The sequence below is a fragment of the Arachis ipaensis genome, chromosome B6, assembly GCF_059453495.1.
Source record: "Arachis ipaensis isolate K30076 ecotype BB chromosome B6, ASM5945349v1, whole genome shotgun sequence".
In the NCBI taxonomy this organism is placed as follows: domain Eukaryota; kingdom Viridiplantae; phylum Streptophyta; class Magnoliopsida; order Fabales; family Fabaceae; genus Arachis; species Arachis ipaensis.
In genome coordinates, this window is record NC_142441.1 from 138,629,518 (window position 1) to 138,653,211 (window position 23,694).

At 37.2% G+C, this 23,694-nt stretch overlaps 1 protein-coding gene and 1 pseudogene across 1 annotated transcript; both read right to left on the reverse strand.

Annotated features, from left to right (window-relative positions):
- Positions 1–222: 222 nt before the first annotated feature.
- LOC148562895 (uncharacterized) lies at positions 223–919 on the reverse strand. The gene is made up of 2 exons (XM_088491050.1): positions 752–919; positions 223–684 (listed from the first exon to the last, which is right to left on the reverse strand). The coding sequence occupies exons 1-2, from the start codon at positions 917–919 to the stop codon at positions 223–225; spliced, it is 630 nt and encodes a 209-aa protein (XP_088347176.1).
- An 11,100-nt stretch (positions 920–12,019) lies between these two features.
- On the reverse strand, positions 12,020–12,110 carry LOC148562896 (small nucleolar RNA R71; annotated as a pseudogene).
- Positions 12,111–23,694: the final 11,584 nt, after the last annotated feature.

Genomic DNA, 23,694 nt, shown 5'->3' on the forward strand with positions numbered 1-23,694 from the left:
CCAATACTCGTCCAAGCTCCAAACGGCAATTATCAAATTAAACGCCAATAAACTCGGAAATATATCCGAACAATGCAAACAGCTTTTTACAAAAAGCACCAAATTTTCAAACAAGTCAATTTTAAAAGGCTCAAAAACAGGAGCCATACTATTATCCGCTTACAAAAAACAGTCAGATTACAAGAACAAAAAACAAATTCACAAAGGTCTTTTCATAACAACCTAAACATTATCGGCCTCATCTTCCGCATCCCCATCATCCTCAATCAACTGACCATCTCGAACTATCTTCCCAGGGTCCATGCCAGAAAGATCGGCATCGGGAACCAAAAACTTCACCTGCAACCTTGCCCTTTCAAAACCTTCAACAAACGAGTCCAAAATCTCATCCACCTTTTTCTGCTCCATATCCTTAAGCTGAGCAGTCACCTCAATCAACCGACTTTGCACGTTCACCAGATCGCTTTCCTTCTTCTTCAAATCCTCAACATCCTTAGCATAACTTTCCTTAGTCTCCTTCAGCAACTTCTCGGTCTCAGTCAAACGAGCTTGAAGCTCAGCAGCAAGATTCTCACACTTAATCAACTCTTCCTTCAAAACAGACACCTCACCTTTCTCAGCAGCCACTCCCTTATGTTTCAATTCCTGACTTCGACCCAGACTTGCAAGGCGCAACCCAACAACCTGGATGGCAAAACAAACTCATAAGAAAACAAAAGGAAAAATAAGGAAAACATCAGTAACTTGTTACCTGCATATATTGCCCAACAGCCACATCCCCGACCTCCTTGGCAAGAGTTACATCGGCCGACGATTGGCAATACTCATCCACAATAGCCATGTAAGGATATTCCTTTCCCCACACCGAAAACGCCTCACTTTCCTCAGAAATCTCGTGCAGCCTTTTTTGATTCCCCATAAAAGCCTATAACTCTTCAAGAGGAACCCCAAACTCTTTCTCATCAGAATCATCTGATAATTCCACAAGCTTGGACTTCTTCCTTTTCTTCGCGATAACTTTCCTCCGCCCTTGACGAGGCTGCGAAACCTCGCCAGTACCAACAACCTTCTCAGCATTAGATGACGACACCTCTTTCTCCAAATTTTTATTCTTAAACCGCGTCCTTAGCGATGCAGCAGAAACGCCAGGATACTTCCCACCTGAAGAAAACATATCGTGTTAGAATTTTTCAACAAGAAACACAAACATTAACATAAACCCTAGAAACTCACCTAGATACTCTACAACAGCACCCTTATCCTCTTCCCACTTCAGCAACTCATACATCGATATCAAATTTTTTCGATCAACATTCTCCACCAAAAATTCTATCAGACACTCATTCCTCGGCGATATAACCTCCGGACCGAGTATATTTTGCGGCTCCGAGCACCAAAAGAGGGGAAATTTCTCAGCAAGGTTTTCATCAATAAAAAACGGAAAATCCTCTTCTGAACTCTTAACTTTAAAATACATCTCCTTGAAGTCTTTAAAAGAAGATTTGTACAGTCTAAAAATCCCAAAACCCGGAGTGCTATTGAAATTTACCCAACCTCCTTTCCAAACACCTTTAGCTTGAAATAAGGAAAAGAACAAATCCACAGACGGCACTTCCTCCAGAAACTCCATCAAAACCTCAAAAGATCGAAGGAAAGCCCATCCATTTAGATGAAGCTGTGAGGGAGCACAGTTGAGCTGCTTAAGAACTTGACACTCAAACTCCGTAAAAGGAAGCCTAACCCGCAACTCTTCAAGCACACAGCTATGCATGTAAAAGAACCCAAACCCCCACTCTCGGTGATAAACCCTATCATCCACACTACATGATAACAACTCCACCTTGACTCCGGAACCTACCCTCACTATTTTATTCACATCCACCTCCCTCACCGCCGCTTCATCAGAAAAAAGTGAAACCCGTGATTTAACATCTTCCCCTACCCAATCATACGACTAATCCACCCTATCCTTCTTCTCTTTCCCAAACCCCATTAGATCGAAAAGCAATAGAAGAAGAAACGAAAAAAGGAAAAACACAAGAGAAAGCACAGAAATGGATCAGAAACAGAAAAAGAGACTCATACCTCTCTTACTCATTCTTCAAAAGAAAGCAAGCATATAACAAACAGCCAACAAAACACCCAGAAAAATCTGAAGAGATTCGAAGAATTAAAGGAACAAAACGTTCCAAATAATCACCCCCCCCACTCCCAAAGCCACATCAAACAGTGAGCCAAACATTGGGAAACCGTGAAAATTAAATGCAACCATTATTCCTTCTCTTTCATCTGGAAATAACGGACACGACTCCCCACGTACCCACATTTCAAACCACTGAACCATCTTTTAATGAAGTAAGTTGATCTGGGGGCTCATCCACTAACCCACACAAGCCGAGTTATAACTCATCAAAAAGTAAAGCTCAACCTGCTTCATTAAAATCCTCCTCAGGCTAAGCTTGGGGGTTGTGATATGGTCACCATTAATACAAATCATAACCGACCATCATCATAACTCGTCTTTGCCGTTATTGTTCGGCCCTTATGAATTATAACTCGGCAAAATTAATGACATTATAACTGACGTCTCAAACGGTATGAATAAAGTCGGTTACAAAACCAATTATCAAGAACGGTCAAATAATCATCTAGAATATAACGGACGATTAAATATCTATAAAAGCAAGGTAAAGTATCTTTTCTCATTCACTCCGAATTAACACCATAACTGACTTAAGCATTGGAGTGCCTTTGCAGGTACACTCCACCCCTTTTGTATTACTCACACCCTCACATCTACAAGGAGAAAGGAGAATTCGGACTCTGAGGAGTGGACGTCCAATCTTGCAGCGTATAGCTCGGCTGACCTTGAGGAGTTGAAGCCGACCTATTTCCCAGGCAAGATCAGGTGTCATATTTATTTTTCTCTTCCATCTTATATTTTCTTATATTTTCATGCTGATATTATTGGGACAACTTTTTTTTAGAATAATTTTAGTGTAATTTGTGTCTTTTATTTTCGATTCTGCTTCATTATTATTAGAAAAATAAGATTGTATTTAACTTTTCTATAAGCACGTGCGCTTTCACTATTTGAATTTCTGGAATGACATAATTTTTTAATTAATCTTGAAAGAAATTTGAATTTAAAGCAACATATATCTATTTTCAACAATGTTACATGAATATAAATATTAGTCACTAATCACCATATAGGAATAACACAGAATCATTACATATATATAATCAAACTGTAGTACAAGTAATATTATCAAACTTTATAAATAATATAAACAAATGCGGCTCACATTTATAATCAAGTTTTATAAATAATATAATTAAACCAGATTTAAATTTATAATTAAATTATACAAATAAAATTATAAAAATAAAAATCTAGTTGTTTTTCCATGAAAATTTTGATAATTTTTGTGAGAAAAATTAATTATTTTAGTATTTGATAATATTATTAAAAATATATAAAATAATAAATATAAATATATAAATACATAATAATGATTTATTTAGAGCCTAATTTCTAATATATATTTTATTGACTTCCTTTTGATGAGCCAAACAGATTGATCCTTTTAGGTTAATTTATAGAAAAACTCATTTGGTCATTTTTTATCGATTCACTTTATTTCTTTTAAATCAATAGGTTGTTCAATTAGATATTTAAATAGTTTAAAGGATTAAATTATAGTAATATATTATTTAAGTTTAAAATTAAATTTACTAATTTATATAAATAATTTATTAAAATTCTGGTGTGTGCATCTCATGTATGGTTTCCGCATTTGAGATTTAGCTGGGTTCCCAGAAGATAATCCTTTTAATTATTTAAATCATAAATATAAAAATTTAACTACCATAAATTATTCTTATAGAAATATACATAAAAGTATGGAATGTTTACATATTTATTTATAGTTAAGCTTTGTAAATAATATAATCAAATTTTATAAATAATATAATTGAGACAAAAATCAAAATATAAAAAAAATGTAATAACGATCAATATTTTGTGTTCATAAAATATACAATTATTATGCTATAAAAAATTTGATTTTGTCTTTGAGAAAAATTTGTTTATTTTAGTAGTTGTCTAGTTTAATTTATTAAAAAAATTATGTAAAATAACATATATATATAAATACATAATAATTGATTTTTTAACTAATGAATAATTTATAGTGTTTATAATTTCTTCTACTTTTTAATTTTAACCGTATTAAGATTTATTATTATTATTACTATTTATTTATTTTTTTAAGCTAGATTGGTTTCAGTTCAACTGTGGGACCCAGCATTATCCAGTACTATATGATTAATCACCGTCCAAGATTAGACCAATACGTTGAACCACAATTAAAGTCAGTAAGTCACGACGTGGTAAGCGTTACGGTGTAGATAGAGAATACGTGTCTGAATAAAATCATTTCTGTTTCGTGTGAACTTGTAACTCGTACAGCACAACACATTCAGAAATTCAAAAGAAAAATTCCAGGGACAAATGTCAACACTCTACATACTAATACTATCAAACAAAAAGAAAACATCCAAGATAAGTGACCCCTTCTGTCCCCACTTTCCACACCCATTTAAGTTCATGGACCATGAAGCAAGCTAAGTCGAGCAACGTACTAATTAACAAAGTTTAAGTGAATTTAGTACCTACGATTATTAAGATCAGGGACGCTTCTAGAGAATTTAGGATTTAGGATCACGAATTGTTTACAATAGAAACCGTCAGAAGTGATGCTCACCACAGGAGGAAGAAGTAGACGCTCTGGATTTTCGTCTCTGATGAAGAAATTGGGCCGAAGCTTCTCAATGAAAAGTACCAGCAGAAGAAAGCGGAGTTTAAGGTCAAAGAAGAAGGGGTTTTGTTTTCCACTGCTGAAATTCAAGCGTTCTCGATCCAAGACGAAGGGGAGATCCCTACGGTGGTGGGGAAAATGAGGATCGGCAAGCGTTGCTGCTTCTTGATCCCCGCTCAACCCCGAAAGAAAAACATTGGTAAGAGCATCGATTAAGAAATTGAAAGTAGTGATGACAAATGTTACGGATCACCACTTTTATAAATATTAGTTGATATTTTAGTCTAATATGTTATTGTTTTTATTATTAGAATTTAAAATTTGACCAAAAATAATGTATATATGTTGATCAACCTATGCTATGTGTTAATTTATGCTGTTAAATATAGTTTTTTGTCTGTATTGTGAAATAAAATGTGTTCATTTGCTCTTACGTACAAAGTGTAGCTAACAATAGAAAAAATTAGATGTTTTTAAGTTTTAACAAAGGCTATGTTTTTTATTTTGGCTTTAGTGGGAGCGGTATCAAAAATTACGCTTTTGGTATTTAGAATCAAATGATGCCTTTAAAAACCAAAAGCTATTTCAAAAGAATAGATTAGACTTATCTGCATCACTTTAGAAATGTATGATATCACTTTAAAAATTACGCTTTTGGTTGTTAATTGTTTACGATGTTTCATTATTCAATGGAGTACAAAGATATGGCAAGATAAAATGTAGACCATGTATTATATGTGTTATCTTTCAGGTAGGTGTATATTTAAAATTAACTATTAATATAATATATATTAAAATATAAAATATATATTAAAAATAAGTTAAACAATATATATATTTATATATTGTTTTCGTGTGGTGAGCTTGTTAGGAGAGGTATAGCTCATCCGTCTCAATGTTGAGTTCGCTCCTGCATTGATTAGATAAGGTATCGGCTTTCAAAGAAAGACGGTGAAAGACACTTGTAAAGGGTGTTTAAGTTAGAAAAAATGTAAGATATAATGTAATTCTGTGTGATTAACGTACATTTCTACTTTTCTCTTTTTTTTGTTATCAAATAAATTAACTCTTTTCTGTACTATAGTGTGGTAACTCGTTTGACTTAATTTTCTGCTCACTCAGCGTGGTGTAAAAGTTATTTGTAACAATTTTTGTCTTTAGACTATTTTGATAAAGACACTAAAAATATTTTTTTTTAACGATGTTTATAAATATCATGATATTATTAGACATCTTTATTAAATCGGTTAATAATTTATTTTTTAATAAATCAGAACAAAATTGGTTTATTATATTAATAATAATAAATTCAGTTGTCTGCATTATCATTATTAGACTTGATTTGATCTGATCGATTTACACAGTTTAAAACGAATCATGTTTAAATTTTTTGATAAAAAGATAAATATATTTCTAATTTTTGTTAAAAAAAAAACTATGATCCAGTAGGTTATGTAAATTGGTCGGTTTAACTGGATTTGATAATAATTGGGTTTATTGTTATTGTTATAAAAAATCGGTTTTATTCTAATTTATTAAGAAATTTAAAAATAACCAGTTCATTAATACGTCTAATAATAATGCGACACATAAGTATCTTTATAAAAAGATGTTTTACACGTCTTTATGGGAATATCCTCCTTTTTTTTGTGTTAAGATAAATAGTTTGTTTTATTTAACACTTTATCGATTTATAAGGTTGATGGATACGAGCTATAGCGTATGGATCATATATCGTCGATCGCGCATCGCCGCGTTCTTTCTCCAACTTTTCTATTCTCCAACTTTTCTATTCGCAGCTCCGCACTCCAACCCTGATCGTTGGAATATCGTGCCTCTCCATGCAACACTTCGTCCCGTGATACCGCGACCTCCTCCCCCGAACCCTCTCGTCGCGACGCACATCTCTCCCTGCAGTTCCTCGTGCTTCGTCGCCTCCGTTGGCAACTTATCGTCCAACAACGCCGCATCCCCCCTCTCCCCACAATCTTCTCTTCTTTTTCCTCTTAAGTTTTGGATTATTCTTTCTATTAGTTTTGGATTTATTTTTTTTAGGTTTTGGATGTACTTTTGTTATATGTTTTGAATGTTTTTTCTTTTTAGTTTTTTTGATAAATTTTTTTAATAGTTTTAGAAGTTTCTTTTCTTAGTTTTTAGATGTTCTTTTTTTAATAATTTTTTATATCTCGTTTTATTAAGTTTTGAATTTTTAAAAATAATTTTAGATATTTCTCTTTTGTTAGGTTTTAGATGTTTTTATATTCGAAATTAATTCGTTCTTTATTATAATTAAAAGTCTTTTGAAAAATCTTTAACAATAATTTTGGATTTTTTTTGTTACAATTTTTTTATTTTTTTTTTACGGTGAATGGGGTAAAAATAAAATTAGAGTCATTCTTGAGTTGGAGCACTGCTTTTTTTTTTCTTTTTCGTTAACAACTCTTTCTTTACTAATTGGCTGCAGTTGGGTGCACTGCTAGTTAATTACTAAGAATTGTAAAGATTAACACAAATCATTAACAAATTTTTTAAAAAATTACAGTCCTATCTCAACAGAAATACATTAAAAATTACCTCCAACAAAACTAACAACAACAATATGCGTTGTTGAAGGTGCGTAAGAGGAGTGTGAGAATAGAGCAGAAGTGAAAATAGAGAGAAGAAATGAGAGTTCTTGTTTTCTCAATGTACTGAATGATAAACCACACTTTATACTGTTACAACAATCAGACATATACCAACTGAGTTAGAATAATTAGGGGCTAACTAAAAATTATGTTATAGGCTACTTGTTTAACTAACTCATTGTTATAACTAATAAATCAACTAACTAATTGCTAAGCTAGTACATCAAGTAACACCCTCCCTCAAGTTAGGAATGTGTAAGTTGACCAATCCTAACTTGCCAAAGAGTGTGGAGAACATGGACGGAGGCAGCGGTTTGGTCAGGATGTCCACAACCTGTTCAGTGGTAGAGATGGAAAGAAGATGAATAAGACCTTCTTGAAACTTGTCACGTATAATGTGGCAATCGGCCTCTATGTGCTTCGTGCGCTCGTGGAACACCGGGTTGGAGGCGATGTGAATTGCAGATTGGCTGTCACAGTAGGTGCTGATGGGCTTGGTGAGAGGCATTCCCAAATCCTTCAAAATGAAATTGAGCTAAATAGCCTCCTTAGTAGCAGCAGCGAGCGCCCGATATTCAACTTTGGCTGAACTGCAAGCAACTGTCACTTGCTTTTTGCTCTTCCATGAAACCAGGGCAGTGTTGATGTAGAAGCAGTTGGATGTCATAGATCTTCTTGAATCAGGACATGCTGCCCAATCGGAATCAGCAAATCCAGTGACACAGAGATCAGAGGTGGCCGAGAACACTATGCTAGTGACAGGTGAAGCTTTCATGTATCAGAGGATTCGATGGACATCACTGAGGTGAGAAGTAGTGGGGTGGTCAAGGTATTGACTCAACTTTTCAATGGCGAAGCTAATGTCAGGTCGGGTGTTGGTCAAATAGAGCAATTTGCCAACTAACTTTTGATATTGTGTAGAATCTGAGAGGGGAATGCCTTCAATTTTGCTAAGTTTGGTACTGTAGTCCATAGGGGTAGAAGCAGGCTTACAGTTCTCAAAACCAGCATCCTTCAAGATGTCCATAGCATACTTTTTTTATTAAGAAGAATGCCTTCTTTCGATTGTGCAACTTTCATCCCAATAAAGAATTTCAAATCTCCAATGTCCTTGATTTTGAACCTATCATCCAAGACTGTTTTGACTACATTAATTTCTCCCAAATCATTTCCAACCAATATAAAATCATCAACGTAAACCAACAATGCGGTGAATCCAAATTCAGTGTGCTTAGTAAACAAACTATAATCAGCCTTTGACTAAACAAAACCCAACTCAACCAGAACAGATTTCAGCTTTGTATTCCACTGTCGACTCGCTTGTTTTAGACCATAAAGCGACTTTTCAAGCTTGCACACTTGGCCAGCTTTGACGTCTAACCCTTGAGGTGGTTTCATGTACACCTCCTCATCCAAATCGTCGTGCAAGAATGCGGTATTGACATCAATTTGCTTGAGGAACCATCCCTTTTCCGCAGCCACAGCCAAGACAACTCTCAAGCTGCCCAGCTTCATCACAGGGCTAAATGTATCCCGATAGTCAATCTCAGGGACTTGGGTGAATCCCTTCGCCACAAATCGTGCCTTGTAGCATTTGATGCTGCCATCAGGGTTGTATTTCACTTTGAAAACCCACTTGTTGCCAATTGCCTTCTTGGCGGGTGGAAGTGAAGTGAGCTTCCAAGTTTGACTTTGCTTAAGAGCTTGGAGTTCATTCTTAATAGCATCAACCCAACAAGATTGAGTAATTGATTCACTGTAGTGTTTGGGTTCAATGTTAGAAGAGATGGCTAGAGAATATGCAGTATGTGATGCAGAAAATTTTTCATATGACAAATAATTCGATAAAGGGTACCTTTCAGATTTTTGAGTGGAAGCTGAGAAGTGGTAGCATTTAGACAATGATAGTTGTGCAAATGTGATGGTGCTCTGCGAATTCTTGTTGATTTTTTTAACAGGGGCAGTGGTGATGCATGTTAAGGTGCAAGTGTGTGATTTTGTGGCATATTTGTTTGATTAGGTGATGGAGATTGAATTGGTGGTTGATGCGTGAGCATCTTTCCTATCTTTTCCTAGTGAATTTGCATTCAAATTGTTGACTTTAATCAAGAATTAAATATCTTTTAGCTACTATAGATGCTACTTTGAGTCATGTGCAATTCTGTTTATTTCAGGTGGCATTCGGATGGATTTGATGGAGTTTCTGTAGAAAAAGAGAAGAAAGTGAATGAAGCTGTCAACCCTGACCTCCCTGCACTCTAATATGAATAACTCGAGCTACAGAGGTCTAATTGACGTGATTCGAGTGGCGGAGCTTTTCAACGATGTATAATATTCTATACTTCTTCTCCAGAAATTCGGCAAGGGTGGCGCCTAACTTGGGATTCTCCAAGTTAGGCACCAAGACAAACTTAATCCATCAATTACATGCTGCATAAGTGGCGCCTAACTTGGGTTTCACCAAGTTAGGCGCCAGGGCAAGCAAGTCACGCCAATCCTTGTTGCCTCCTCCAAGTTAGGCGCCACATCCTCCCAAGTTAGGCGCTAGGACCAGCTGCAACATTCAAAGCAATTCGGCCATGCTCAAGTTAGGCGTCACACTTCACCAAGTTAGGCGCCAATTATAAGAAGCAAAGTAGTCCCCCTTTCATCCATCAATACCTGCACAAGACATTAAGTGATTTTGATTAAATTTTTATTTTATTTATAAATAGGAAAATGTATTATTTAGTTTTAGAAAATATACTTTTACATTAATTAGGATTTGATATAAAAGAGAAAAAAATCAGCCTTTCGGGTTCATCTCTTCTCTTCCACCTTATTTCGCATTCTACAATTTTTCAGAATCCTTGTTTTCTCTCTGAACCATGAGCAACTAAACCTCCACTGTTAAGGTTAGGAGCTCTATTTATTCTATGGATTAATACTATGACCTTTCTATTTTAATTCATGTATTGATTTCAATTTCAAGAATTGTTTTCGTTCTTTATCTTATGAATCTGGGTGGAACGGAAGTATGACCCTTATTCTAATTGAGTTCTTGTAAACCTTGGAAAAGCAATTTACCTGAACAACAGCTTGAAAACAAATACTTCTAAATCACTAATTATCTGGACTTAACGGAATACATGACATATAATCCTCTTATATTTGGATAATTAGGGTTTCTGTGGTACATAAACTAGTTTTGAACTTAACCCTCTAATTGGAATCAAGTGACCAAGGAATTGGCGGTTGATAAAGGTTAGAGGAGACTAAAAAGGTCTAAGGAATTAGGGTTTAATGACATATAGTTTGCCATGAATTGAATCTTTCATGATTAAAGTAGTTGGTAAGAAAAGTAAATCTGGAAAATAAATATCTTTGAAACCTTAACTGCTTTCTCCATATATTTCACAAACCGTTTACTGCTTGCTTTCTGATATTCTGAATTTACTGTTAATGCTTTTGAACTCTCAAAACACCATTTGCTGTTTGTCTGACTAAGTAAATCATGCGATCATTGTTGTTTAGTCCATCAATCCTTGTGGATCGACCCTCATTCACTTGAGGTACTACTTGGTACGACCTGGTGCACTTGCCGGTTAGTTTGTGGGTTATAAATTCCGCACCAAGTTTTTGGCACCGTTGACAGAGATTGACTATGATTGACAACTATTAGTTGTTTGATTGCTTAGATTAGGCATTTTAGCTTTGATTTTATTTAATTTTGCCCTTTAATTTTCGAATTTTTTTAGCTACTATTTTTCCTTAATTTCTGAAATTAAGTTTGGTGTTTCCTAGTTAATTTAACTTTAATTTTCTTGTCATTTTTTATATATAAATTTCGAAATTCCTAGTTTAATTTTTGTCATCATTTTCGAAAATTTTTAACTTTAATTTGTTTGTGTTTTATTCTATTTCTTTACACAGGTTACCTCACTGGGAATTCTCTACACTCTGACGTAGAGAATTCCACTTTTCTTATTTTCTGTCTGTTTATGAGCAGGAACAAAGATAAGGAACCTCTTACAGATTTTGATCTTGAACTTGAAAGGAATCTGAGGCGGCACTTGCAATAAGCTAGACTTTACAAGGCTAGTGAAAATTTGAGTGAGACTTTTGAAAAGGAAGCTGCAGAGTCCACTATGGATCATAGTTGTGTTGTTAATGCCAATGTGGCAAATCTGAATGAGAATGAACAACCTAGAAGACTACTTGGCTCATACACTGCCCCCAATGCAGATCTTTATGGAAAAAGTATTGTGGTGCCTCCTATAGCTGCAAACAACTTTGAACTGAAGTCTCAGCTAGTCTCTCTTGTGCAACAAAATTGGCAGTATCACGGACTTCCTCAGAAAGACCCAAATCAATTTATTTCTAATTTTCTGCAGATTTATGATACTATGAAGATGAATGGAGTGAATTCTGAAGTTTACAAACTCATGCTCTTCCCATTTGCTGTGAGGGATAGAGCAAAGCCATGGTTAGATTATTAGCCCAAGGAGAGTTTGGACACTTAGGATAAGGTGGTCACTGGATTTTTGTCTTAATTTTTCCCACCACAAAAGCTGACTAAGCTAAGGGTGGAGGTTCAGACCTTCAAGCAGAAAGATGGTGAGACCCTCTATGAAGCTTGGGAGAGATACAAGCTGCTGACCAGGCAATACCCTCCTGACATGTTTTTTAAATGGAATCAGTTGGAGATCTTTTATGAGGGCTTATGTGAAATATCCAAGATGTGTTTAGATAATTCTGCAGATGGTTCATTGCACATGAAGAAGACACCTGAGGAGACTACTGAGCTTATTGAGTTGGTTGCTAACAACCAATATCTCTACTCATCTAACAGGAATCCTGTGAACTCTGGGACCCCTCAGAAGAAAGGCGTTTTGGAAGTAGAGGCTTTGGATGCTCTTCTTGCTCAGAACAAAATTTTGTCTCAGCAGATGAATTTGATTACTCAACAATTGAGTGGGATGCAGGTTTCAGCTATTAATACTCAGAATGCCCCTCAAGAGGCTCCTTATGACATGACTGGTAGCTATATGCAAGGTGAGAATTATGATTATGCTCAATCTCCTTCTAAACAGGTCAATTACATGGGGAATGCTCCTAGAAACTCCAATAATGATCCATATGCTAAGACCTATAATCAGGGATGGAGAAATCACCCAAATTTGGGGTGGAGAGAGCAACTTCAGAGATCACAAAATTTTAATAATAATTCTCAGGGCGGTTTCCAGTAGAATAGTTATAATAACCGCCCATTTTAGTCTCATCAACAATAACCACCTCAGCAGGCAAATTCTCAACCCTAGAAGAACACTAATTTGGAAGCACTACTAGCTAGTTTTATGCAGGAGACTAGAGCTTCACTCAGAAACTTGGAGGTGCAAGTAGGCCAGTTGAGCAAACAAGTACCTGAGAGGCCTCCAAGTATATTTCCTGGTGATACAGTGGTGAACCCAAGAGAAGATTGCAAGGCCATTCAATTGAGAAGTGGTAAAGTAGCTGGTTCTAAGACTAAGGTCAATGAGGAGCTAGTTGAAAATGAAGCTCCAGAGGAAAAGAAAGAAGAGGTGGAGCACGTCCCTTCTAGGCGTGCAGATAATCTATTCTCAGTCTCTCTTGACACTCATCCTACATTGCCTAAGGCTCCTGAGTACAAGCCTAAAATGCCATATCCTCAGAGACTTCAAAAGGCTTCCAAAGACAAGCAATTTTCCAGATTTTTAGAAGTCTTCAAGAAGCGTCAAATCAACATTCCTTTTGCTGAAGCTCTTGAGCAAAGGCCTCTCTATGCTAAATTCATGAAAGAACTGTTGACTAACAAGAGGAATTGGAAGGAAAATGAGACAGTGGTGTTAACTAAGGAATGCGGTGCTATTATTCAACATAACCTTTCTGAGAAGTTGCAGGATCCAGGAAGCTTTGTAATTCCTTGCACCATTGGAGATGTCACTATTCAGAGATCTTTGTGTGATCTTGGAGCTAGCATCAACCTCATGCCACTTTAGTGATGAAAAAGCTCCAAATTGAGGAGGTAAAATCCATTCATATTTCTCTTCAACTTTCTGATCTTTCTATTAAAATTCTTGTGGGGGGTTTTTGAGGATTTACTTGTGAAAGTTGGGCCATTTATTTTTCCTGCTGATTTTGTCATATTGGATATGGAAGAGGATCAAAAGTCCTTTATTATTCTTGGAAGACCCTTTTTAGCTACAGGTAGAGCTTTGATTGATGTGCAAAAGGGTGAATTAACCCTAAGGGTCAATAAAGAACAGGTGATCCTTAATGTATTTGAAGCTATTAAACACCCTAATGATTCTGAGGGGTGTATGAGCGTTGATGTTGTTGAACCACTTGTTCAAGAGGTATTAGAAGCTGAGGTACTTGATGATATTCTGGATCCTCTCTCTGATTATGAATTACTTGAGATTGATGATTCACCACCCCAGAAGGACATGGTGAGCACGCCTAAGGTGGGGGGAGAAATCTCTAAGCTTGAGCTAAAGCCCTGGCCTCCTTCTTTGAAATATGTGTTCCTAGGTGAAAATGATTCATATCTAGTGATTATTAGCTCTTCCTTACAGCCTGCTGAGGAAGAGGTGTTGATTACAGTTCTTAAGAGTCATAAAACAGCTCTTGGGTGGACCATTGATGATTTAAAGGGGATTAGTCCAACCAAGTGTATGTACAAGATCCTTCTTGAAGATGATGCTAAATCGGTTGTGCAACCACAAAGGAGACTCAATCCAACTATGAAAGAGGTGGTCCAAAAAAAGGTAATGAAAGTATGGGAAGCCGGCATTATATACCCTATTTCTGACAGTCCTTGGATGAGTCCTGTGCAGGTAGTTCCCAAGAAAGGAGGGATGACAGTGATCAAAAATGAAAAGAATGAGCTAATTCCTACAAGGACCGTCACAGGATGGAGAATGTGCATAGATTACAGGAGGCTCAACATTGCTACAAGGAAGGATCACTTCCCCCTGCCTTTCATTGATCAGATGCTTGAGAGGTTAGCTGGTCATGCTTTTTATTATTTTCTAGATGGATATTCTGGATATAACCAAATTGCAGTGGACCCTCAAGATCAAGAGAAGACGGCATTCACATGTCCTTTTGGAGTATTTGCTTACCGGAGAATGCCATTTGGACTCTGTAATGCCCTAGCAACTTTTCAAAGGTGTATGCTTTCAATTTTTTTGATATAGTTGAAAAGTTTATTGAGGTATTTATGGATGATTTTTCTGTTTTTGGTAATTCTTTTGAATCCTGCCTTAAGCATTTATCTCTGGTCTTGAAACGATATCAAGAATCAAACCTTGTTTTAAATTGGGAGAAATGTCACTTTATGGTCACAGAAGGTATTGTTCTTGGACACTGGATTTCAAGCAAGGGAATTGAGGTTGATAGAGCAAAGGTGGAGGTAATTGAAAAATTACCATCACCAACTAATGTTAAGGCAGTCATAAGTTTCTTGGGTCATGCAGAATTTTATAGAAGATTTATAAAGGATTTTTCTAAAATTGCTAATCCATTGAGCAACTTATTGGTTGCTGATGTTCCTTTTGTATTTGATACTGAATGTCTGCATGCTTTTGAAACTCTGAAAGCAAACCTTACCTCTGCTCCTAGCATAGCTCCCCCTGACTGAGATTTGTCATTTGAACTAATGTGTGATACTAGTGATTATGCTATAGGAGCTGTTTTAGGACAGAGGCACGGTAAGTTTATGCATGTCATTTACTATGCTAGTCGTGTATTAAATGATGCTCAAAAGAATTACACAACTACAGAAAAAGAATTATTAGCTATTGTGTATGCTATTGATAAGTTTAGGTCCTATTTAATTGGTTCTAAGGTTATTGTTTATATTGATCATGCTGCTTTGAAGTACCTTCTAACCAAATAGGATTCTAAACCAAGATTAATCAAATGGGTGCTGCTCCTTCAGGAGTTTGATATTGAGATCAAAGATAGGAAAGGGTCAGAAAATCAAGTGGCTGACCACCTTTCCAGGATTGAACCTGAAGAAGGCGTGCAACCACCCACAGTTGTGACTGAAACATTTCTGGATGGGTAACTTTTTGTCATTCAGCAGGCTCCATGGTTTACGGACATTACAAATTACAAAGTCATGAATTTCATTCCAAAAGAGTATAGTAAACAACAAGTGAAGAAGCTACTGACTGATGCAAAGTACTACTTTTGGGAGGAACCATATCTTTTTAGAAGATGCTCAGATGGTATAATCTGGAGGTGTGTTTCAGATGAGAAAACACAGTAGATTCTTTGGCACTATCATGGCTCTGATTATGGAGGCCACTTTGGTAGTGAAAGAATAGCTACAAAGGTCCTTCAGAGTGGTTTTTACTGGCCGACTCTCTTCCGGGACTCAAGAGCATTTGTGAAGAACTGTGACAGATGTGAAAGAGCTAAGAATCTCCCTGCCAACCATGGGATGCCATGGCAAGGGATTCTTGAGATTGAGTTATTTGATGTGTGGGGTATTGACTTCATGGGACCTTATCCACCCTCATATTCCAATAATTATATCCTGGTGGCAGTTGATTATGTGTCCAAGTGGGTGGAAGCTGTGGCTCTGCCCACCAATGATGCCAAAGTGGTGATGAGCTTTCTTCAGAGATATATCTTCAGCCGATTTGGTGTCCCAAGGACACTCATTAGTGATGGTGGAAGTCACTTCTATAACAGACAGCTGGACTCACTTCTATAATAGATAGCTGGACTCACTTCTACAGAGGTATGGAGTCCGTCATAAAGTGGCAATCCCCTATCACCCTCAGACAAGTAGACAGGTTGAGGTTTCTAACAGAGAACTCAAGAGGATTCTAGAGAAGACCATCAGTATCTCACGGAAGGATTGGTCTAGAAAGCTTGATGATACTCTCTGGGCATACCGGACAGCATACAAGACTTCTATTGGCATGTCCCTTATCAGTTGGTCTATGGTAAAGCCTGTCACATGCCAGTTGAGCTGGAGCATCAAGCTTACTGGGCAATCAAGTTTATGAACTTTGATGCTCAAGCTGCAGGAATAAAGAGGATACTTCAGTTGAATGAGCTTGATGAATTCAGATATTCTGCCTATGAGAATTTCAAGCTCTATAAGGAGAGAACTAAGATATGGCATGATAAGAAGATTGCCATCAGAGTCTTTGAGCCAGGTCAGAGAGTGCTGAAATCAGATATTCTGTTCAATTCAAGGCTCAAACTCTTTCCCGGGAAGCTGAAATCCGGGTGGTCAGGACCGTTTGTGGTAACCAGAGCATCACCGTATGGTCATGTGAAAATTTAGGAAGAGAATTCTAACAGAAGGTTTACAGTTAATGGCCAGATATTGAAGCACTATTCTGGAGGTGAGATTGATCGCCAAGGGTCTACTCATCTGCTGACCTAGCATAACTGACCATCAAGCTAGTGACGTTAAAGAAGTGCTTGTCGGGAGACAACGCGATATTTTTGTATCCCTTAGTTTGATTTCTTTTACTTTGATTTTGTTATTTGTTTGGTTTTATTTGAGTTTCTACTATTTTTTCTCTATTTTACGTGTGTTTGGATCATGCAGAATAATTAGAAAAGAAATAGGTACCTGAAGACAGAGTTTCGGACACCCTGGAGTAGCTTGGTTCAGATTGGGTGGCACATAACTTCAAAACCTCAAGTTAGGCGCCACATTTATGCTCAATTTGGGTGTTACTCACTAGAGGGGTGGCGCCTAACTTCACCCCTTGAAGTTAGGCGCCAATGCTGCATACAAGTTTGGTGTTACTCTCGGGAAGGATGGCGCCTAACTTGGCTCCATCAAGTTAGGCGCCACACCAAGCGTTAGAATTGCATCCAATTCGGGAGGCCTGAAGTTAGGCACCAGGGATGTCAAGTTAAGTGCTAGGTTGGGGCTTCAAATGTAGTTAGGCACCAGGGATGTCAAGTTAGGCACCCAAGGAGAAGTAGCACATGAAGTTAGGCGCCGTTTATGTCAGGTTAGGCGCCAGCCCCCTAACTTTGACTAGTTCCAAACCAAATCAAGCCTATTAATACACTGAATCTCCACTAATTGCACTATATTCCCTTCCCTTTTTCAAAGCCTTCAACCCTGTGCACCATGCCCGTGACCCCTGCCCCCTTCCATTCCCAACATATGCTCCATTCCCCATACCTACCCGTGACACCCTCTCCTTCCCAATCCACTACCCGTGACACTTCCCACCCCAACGAATCCCCACCCAACCCTCTATATAAGCCCCCCCTCTATCCCATCTCCAGACACACACAATAACTCTCCCTTCCCTCATCACAACACAAACCCCTCTCAACAATCCTCACCCCCTTCTCTATAAACACAACACATTCTCCCCATCCTAACTGTGCTCCCTTGTCCCAACCTTCACCCCCTTCCATACACATTACACCCCTTCCACTAACCCCATTCTGTCCATCCCCTCTTCTTTTCTTTATCCTTTTCTGTGTTCATTCAGTAAAAAAAATAGAATAAAAAAGAAAATTTTAAATTTAATTTTTATTTTCTTCTTTTGCAATTTCTTCTTTCACTCCCCTCTGTCTTCCCCTTTGTCTTTTTCTAATTTGCTCGGAGACGAGAAAAAGTTTTAAGTTTGGTGTTGTCGCTTTACTTGTTTGTTTTCTCTATTTTCTGTAATGGCACCCAAAACTAGTGCGCCTCAAAGAAGAGGAAAGGCAAAGAGCCAGCCGCCAGTTCTCATGATACACACAGGTTTCAATCCAAAATCCATGAAGAACACTTTTATGATCATACTTACAAGAAGGATGTGACTCCGAAAGTGAGATTTGCACTGAAACCGGATGAATATCCAGAAATTCAATTTGAAATTGAGAGAAAAGGGTGGCATTTTTTATGTAACCCGCACATGGAGGTTGGACAACTGATGGTCCAAGAATTTTATGGAAATCTCTGGGTCACGTACAAGGATGTTGAGTGGGTCAATGAGAAGAATTATCAGAGTTATGTGAGAGGTAAGGTCATTGATTTCAGCCCAAGAAGCATCCGACAGGCCCTCCATCTGCTGCGTCCACCTCAGCTATTTGCCTATTACAGTGAGAGGATGCATAGAGACCAGGAACTAGACCAAGTCATTGAAGAATTATGCATTCTGGGTTCTCAGTGGAGGATAGGTGCATAGGGGAAGCCAAACCAACTAAAGAGCACTGATCTTCTTCCTGTAGCTAGGGGATGGTTAGACTCATCCGAAGGTCTATCATGCCTACTAGCAACCGATCCAAATGTACTGTGGACCGAGCTGTCATGATTTATTGTATCATGCCTACTAGGCTTGGTTTTCCACATCTGATTTACCGCTTGTGTGAAGCAGCAGCGGTAAAGGTGGAGAATAACTTTCCCATTCTTGTTGAGAGATCAATTACTAAGAAGACCATGGAGACTCATAGGGAACAGCACAGGGTCCCCAGAGAAGAGCAAGTTGAGGAGGAAGCTCAACAGGACCAGCCACCATTGCCTCAGGGACACTACTTCCCACTTCAGGAATACTAGAAGTAGCTCACTTCCTCTATTGAGCAGATGAGGATCACGCAGGATAGCCGCTGGCAGCAGTACACTGCGTCTATTGAGGAAATGAGGGTGACACAAAACAACCGTTGGGAGTATATCACCACCACCCTTGATCAAATGAGAGCTGCTCAGGACTCTCAGCACCAGAAGATATTCCAGCTGAGACGGGATTATAGCCACCTGAGAAGAACATATGGATCACAGACAGAAGAGAGAGATCCCCACCATGGAGATTGAGTTGGCTTAGTTCCTTTCACTTCCTATATTATTTTGCCATTACTATGTCATGTTCCTGTTTTTTGCTGTTTTGTCTTACTTTCTGCATGATCCTTTGTTATTTCAATTCCTAAGTTCTAGTTTAATTTGCTATTTTAATTCCGTTATTTGCTTTTAATTCTGAAAAGTGTCTCAGGTATCGGTCACTGAGCTTGAATTCAAAAGAAAAAAGAAAAGAAAAAGATGTATTATATGAGAAATAGAGTTTATAACAAAGAGTAGTCTTATTTACTTAAATGTGGTGGTATTCTTTGTGATTCTGAATGCATGACATGAACCGTGCATATTTGAATTTGAATCAAAGGATGTTGATGTATAAGGAACAGAAATTTAGAGAAGTATTATGAATTCTCTGAATTAAATAAAAGCTTAATCTTTGAAGAAAAAGAAACAGCAAAAAAATAAAAATAAAAGCAAGGTCCAAGGCTCTGAGCATCAATGACTGGGGAGGTCAGACAAGATTAAAAGCTCAAAGAGTTGTTTTCCTAGTCATATGGTTGTGGTGTAAATGTGTTAAGTAATCCTTGAGACAGAACACTAAAAGTCGAGATCAAATGCATTTAACAGAGTATGCCAAAGGCTTTGAGCCCCACTGTCTGGGAGTAACTGAAAGAAAAATCAGAACTTAAAGAGGGTTCCCCAGTTAAGTGCTTGTGGTGTTTTTGTGTCAAGTAATCCTTGAGACAAAACATTTAAAGATACGGCTAGGTTCAGGGTGCAAAGCACCAAAGAAAAGAGAATTAAAGGAAATTTGATGTGTTCAAGGATTAAACTGAAGTATAAAAGATTAGAGAATTCATAATATTATCCGGATTCTAATTCCGAATGACAGTGATATTCCTCTTATTCAAAGGAGAATGAGATGCCAAAACTATTCAGGATTGCAATAGGTAAACCCCACTTTAAGAAGAGACATGAGCTTAATTGAACTCTCACTTCTCATGCAAATTCACATTTTAAACCTGTATTAGTTTTGGTTGCTTGAGGACAAGCAACAACTCAAGTTTGGTGTTGTGATGCGTGATCATCTTTCCTATATTTTCCTAGTAAATTTGCATTCAAATTGTTGAGTTTAATCAAGAATTAAATATCTTTTAGCCACTAAGGACGCTACTTTGAGTTGTGTGCAATTCTGTTTATTTCAGGTGGCATTCAGATGGATTTGATGGAGTTTTTGTAGAAAAAGAGAAGAAAGCGAATGATGCTGTAAACCCTGACCTCCTTGCACTCTAACATGAATAACTTGAGCTACAGAGGTCCAATTGACGTGATTCCAGTGGCGTTGGAAATCTAACTTCTAGAGCTTTCCAACAATTATCTATACTTCTTCCCCAGAAATTTGGCAAGGGTGGCGCCTAACTTGGCATTCTCCAAGTTAGGCGCCGAGACAAACTTAATCCATCAATTGCATGCTGCATAGGTGGCACCTAACTTGGGTTTCACCAAGTTAGGCGCCAGGTCAAGCAAGTCACGCCAATCCTTGCTGCCTCCTCTAAGTTAGGCGCCATATCCTCCCAAGTTAGGTGCCAGGACCAGCTACAACATTCAAAGCAATTCGGCCATGCTCAAGTTAGGCGCCACACTTCACCAAGTTAGGCGCCAACTATAAGAAGCAAAGTGGTCCCCCTTTCATCCATCAATACCTACACGAGACATTAGGTGATTTTGATTAAACTTTTATTTTATTTATAAATAGGAAAAGATATTATTTGGTTTTAGAAAATATATTTTTACGTTAATTAGGATTTGATATAAAAGGGAAAAGAATCAGTCCTTCGGGTTCATCTCTTCTCTTCCACCTCATTTCGCACTTTACAGTTTTTCAGAATCCTTGTTTTCTCTCTGAACCATGAGCAACTAAACCTCCATTGTTAAGGTTAGGAGCTCTGTTTATTCTATGAATTAATACTATTACCTTTCTATTTTAATTCATGTTTTAATTTCAATTTCAAGAATTGTTTTCGTTCTTTATCTTATGAATCTGGGTGGAACGGAAGTATGACCCTTATTCTAATTGAGTTCTTGTAAACCTTGGAATATAACTGAACAACAACTTGAAAAAAAATTTTCCTAAATCACTAATTATCTTGACTTAACGGGATACGTGACATATAATCCTCTTATATAGCACATAAACTAGTTTTGAACTTAACCCTCTAATTGGAATCAAGTGACCAAGGAATTGGTAGTTGATGAAGGTTAGAGGAGACTAAAAAGGTCTAAGAAATTAGGGTTTAGTCACATATAGTTTTCCATGAATTGAATCTTTCATGATTAAAGTAGTTGGTAAGAAAAGTAAATCCAGAAAATAAATATCTCTGAAACCTTAACTACTTTCTCCATATATTTCACAAACCATTTACTGCTTGGTTTTTGATATTCTGAATTTACTATTAATGCTTTTGAACTCTCAAAACACCTTTTGCTGTTTATCTAACTAAGTAAATCAGGCAATCATTGTTGTTTAGTCCATCAATCCTCGTGGGATCAATCCTTATTCACTTGAGGTACTACTTGGTACGACCCGGTGCACTTGCCGGTTAGTTTGTGGGTTATAAATTCTGCACCAGTGGTGTATGTGCTGAATTGAAATTTTATGGGGCATCATTATTATTGTTGGAAATCTCAGTGTGTGAGTTGGATGCATGCGATGCTTGATAATTAGTGTGTGATGTGTGAGGTTGGAGAATGATGTCATATGCAAAAAGGTCAGTTTTGAACTGAATAGAAGATGCAGTGTGTGTGCTTTGGTCAGGGTGTGTGCTTAAGTATGAAAGATGATCTTCATAGAAAGACACATCTCTTGAAGTAAAGATCTCTCTAGTCTTTAGATTAATTAAGAGATATCCCTTGGTACCCTCCTTGAAACCCAAAAATGCACATCTTTTGGATCTTGAATCCAGTTTCTTTCGATTTGCTTGGAGTGTACTGGCATATGCCAGACACCCAAAAACCCTTAAATGAGATATGTCAGGTAAAGAGTTATGCAAAGCTTGATAAGGTGATAAATTGTTCAGAAAATTTGATGGTAATCTATTCATGATGTGAACTAAATATGAAACTGCATATTGCCAAAAACACTTAGGGACATTTGAGTGATAGAAAATTGCTCTAGTTATTTCAAGAATGTGTTGATGTTTTCATTCAACAATACCATTTTGTTGAGGAGTTTCAACACATGATCTTTGGTGTAATATACCAGTTTCATTGAAGAAGGAGTGCATCAAAAATTCAGTTCCATTATCGGACCTTATACATCTGATTTTGCTGTCGTACTATGTTTTAAAAAGTTTTACAAAAAATTTAATGAGATCAGCAACTTCACTTTTGTTTTTCATGAAGAATACCCAAGTGAACCTTGTTTTATCGTCTACTGTGGTTAAGAAATATCTTTGTCCTCCCGTGGAGGGAATAGCTAGCGAGCCCCAAACATCCACATAAATTAAATCAAAGGAAGTTAATGAAACTGTGCTACTATTATTGAATGGTAATCTCTTTTGCCTTGTTAGGTGACATGAGTCACAAGGTTGTACATCAGTGTCACAATGAATGAATCTGAAAATTTTCTTCATTTTTTTCATTCTATGAGATGGTGCATGGCCTAACCTAAAATGCCATAGCTTTGTGTTTGAAATATTCAGTATTGGCATGTCTACATGAGTTTTATTTGATACCTGTGTAATTTCTGATCGTGAAGCATCACAGTTCAAGGTATAAAGGCCACCACACACTCTAGCTACTCCAATCATCCTCTTCGAGAGTAAGTCATGTATCTTACAATTGTCATCAGTGAAACTCATTTTACAATGCAAATGTTTTGTGGCTTTTGATACTGATATCAATTTGAAATTTAAAGATGGAATGTATAATGCATTTGTGAGGTACAATTTATTTGAAAATTTGATAGTTCCAGCTATGTTGCTAATGGTTTATGCACCATTAGGCAACCGAATGATTATAGGAGCTATCTTGAAATGAGTTTGAAAATCTTCTAGCCAATAGGATACGTGAATAGTAGCTCCTGTATCTATTATCCAAGAACCATGTTTTAATATAGAAATGTTTCAAATGAACACGCTTGACTTAAAATGCATGATATGCACCAAGTTACTTTGATGAGGTACTTGTTCTAGGGTTGTGATTTGGTTAGCACTGTGGATCTGCTTTGCCTCTCCCCTCTTTTGAGTAAAGCTAGTAGGGCTAATTTCTGCTCTGGAGTAAAGTCAACATTGGAAGTTCCATTTTCTTCCACACAACCAGAATCGTCAATGCCATCGCCATTTATTTTAGCACTGAAATTCACTGCTCCCAAACCTCCGTTCGAGTTCAGATTTCTCAGTCTAAGATGAGAGGGAAAACCATGTTTCTTGTAACATACATCCACTGTGTGGCCTCCTTTACCACAGTATGAACA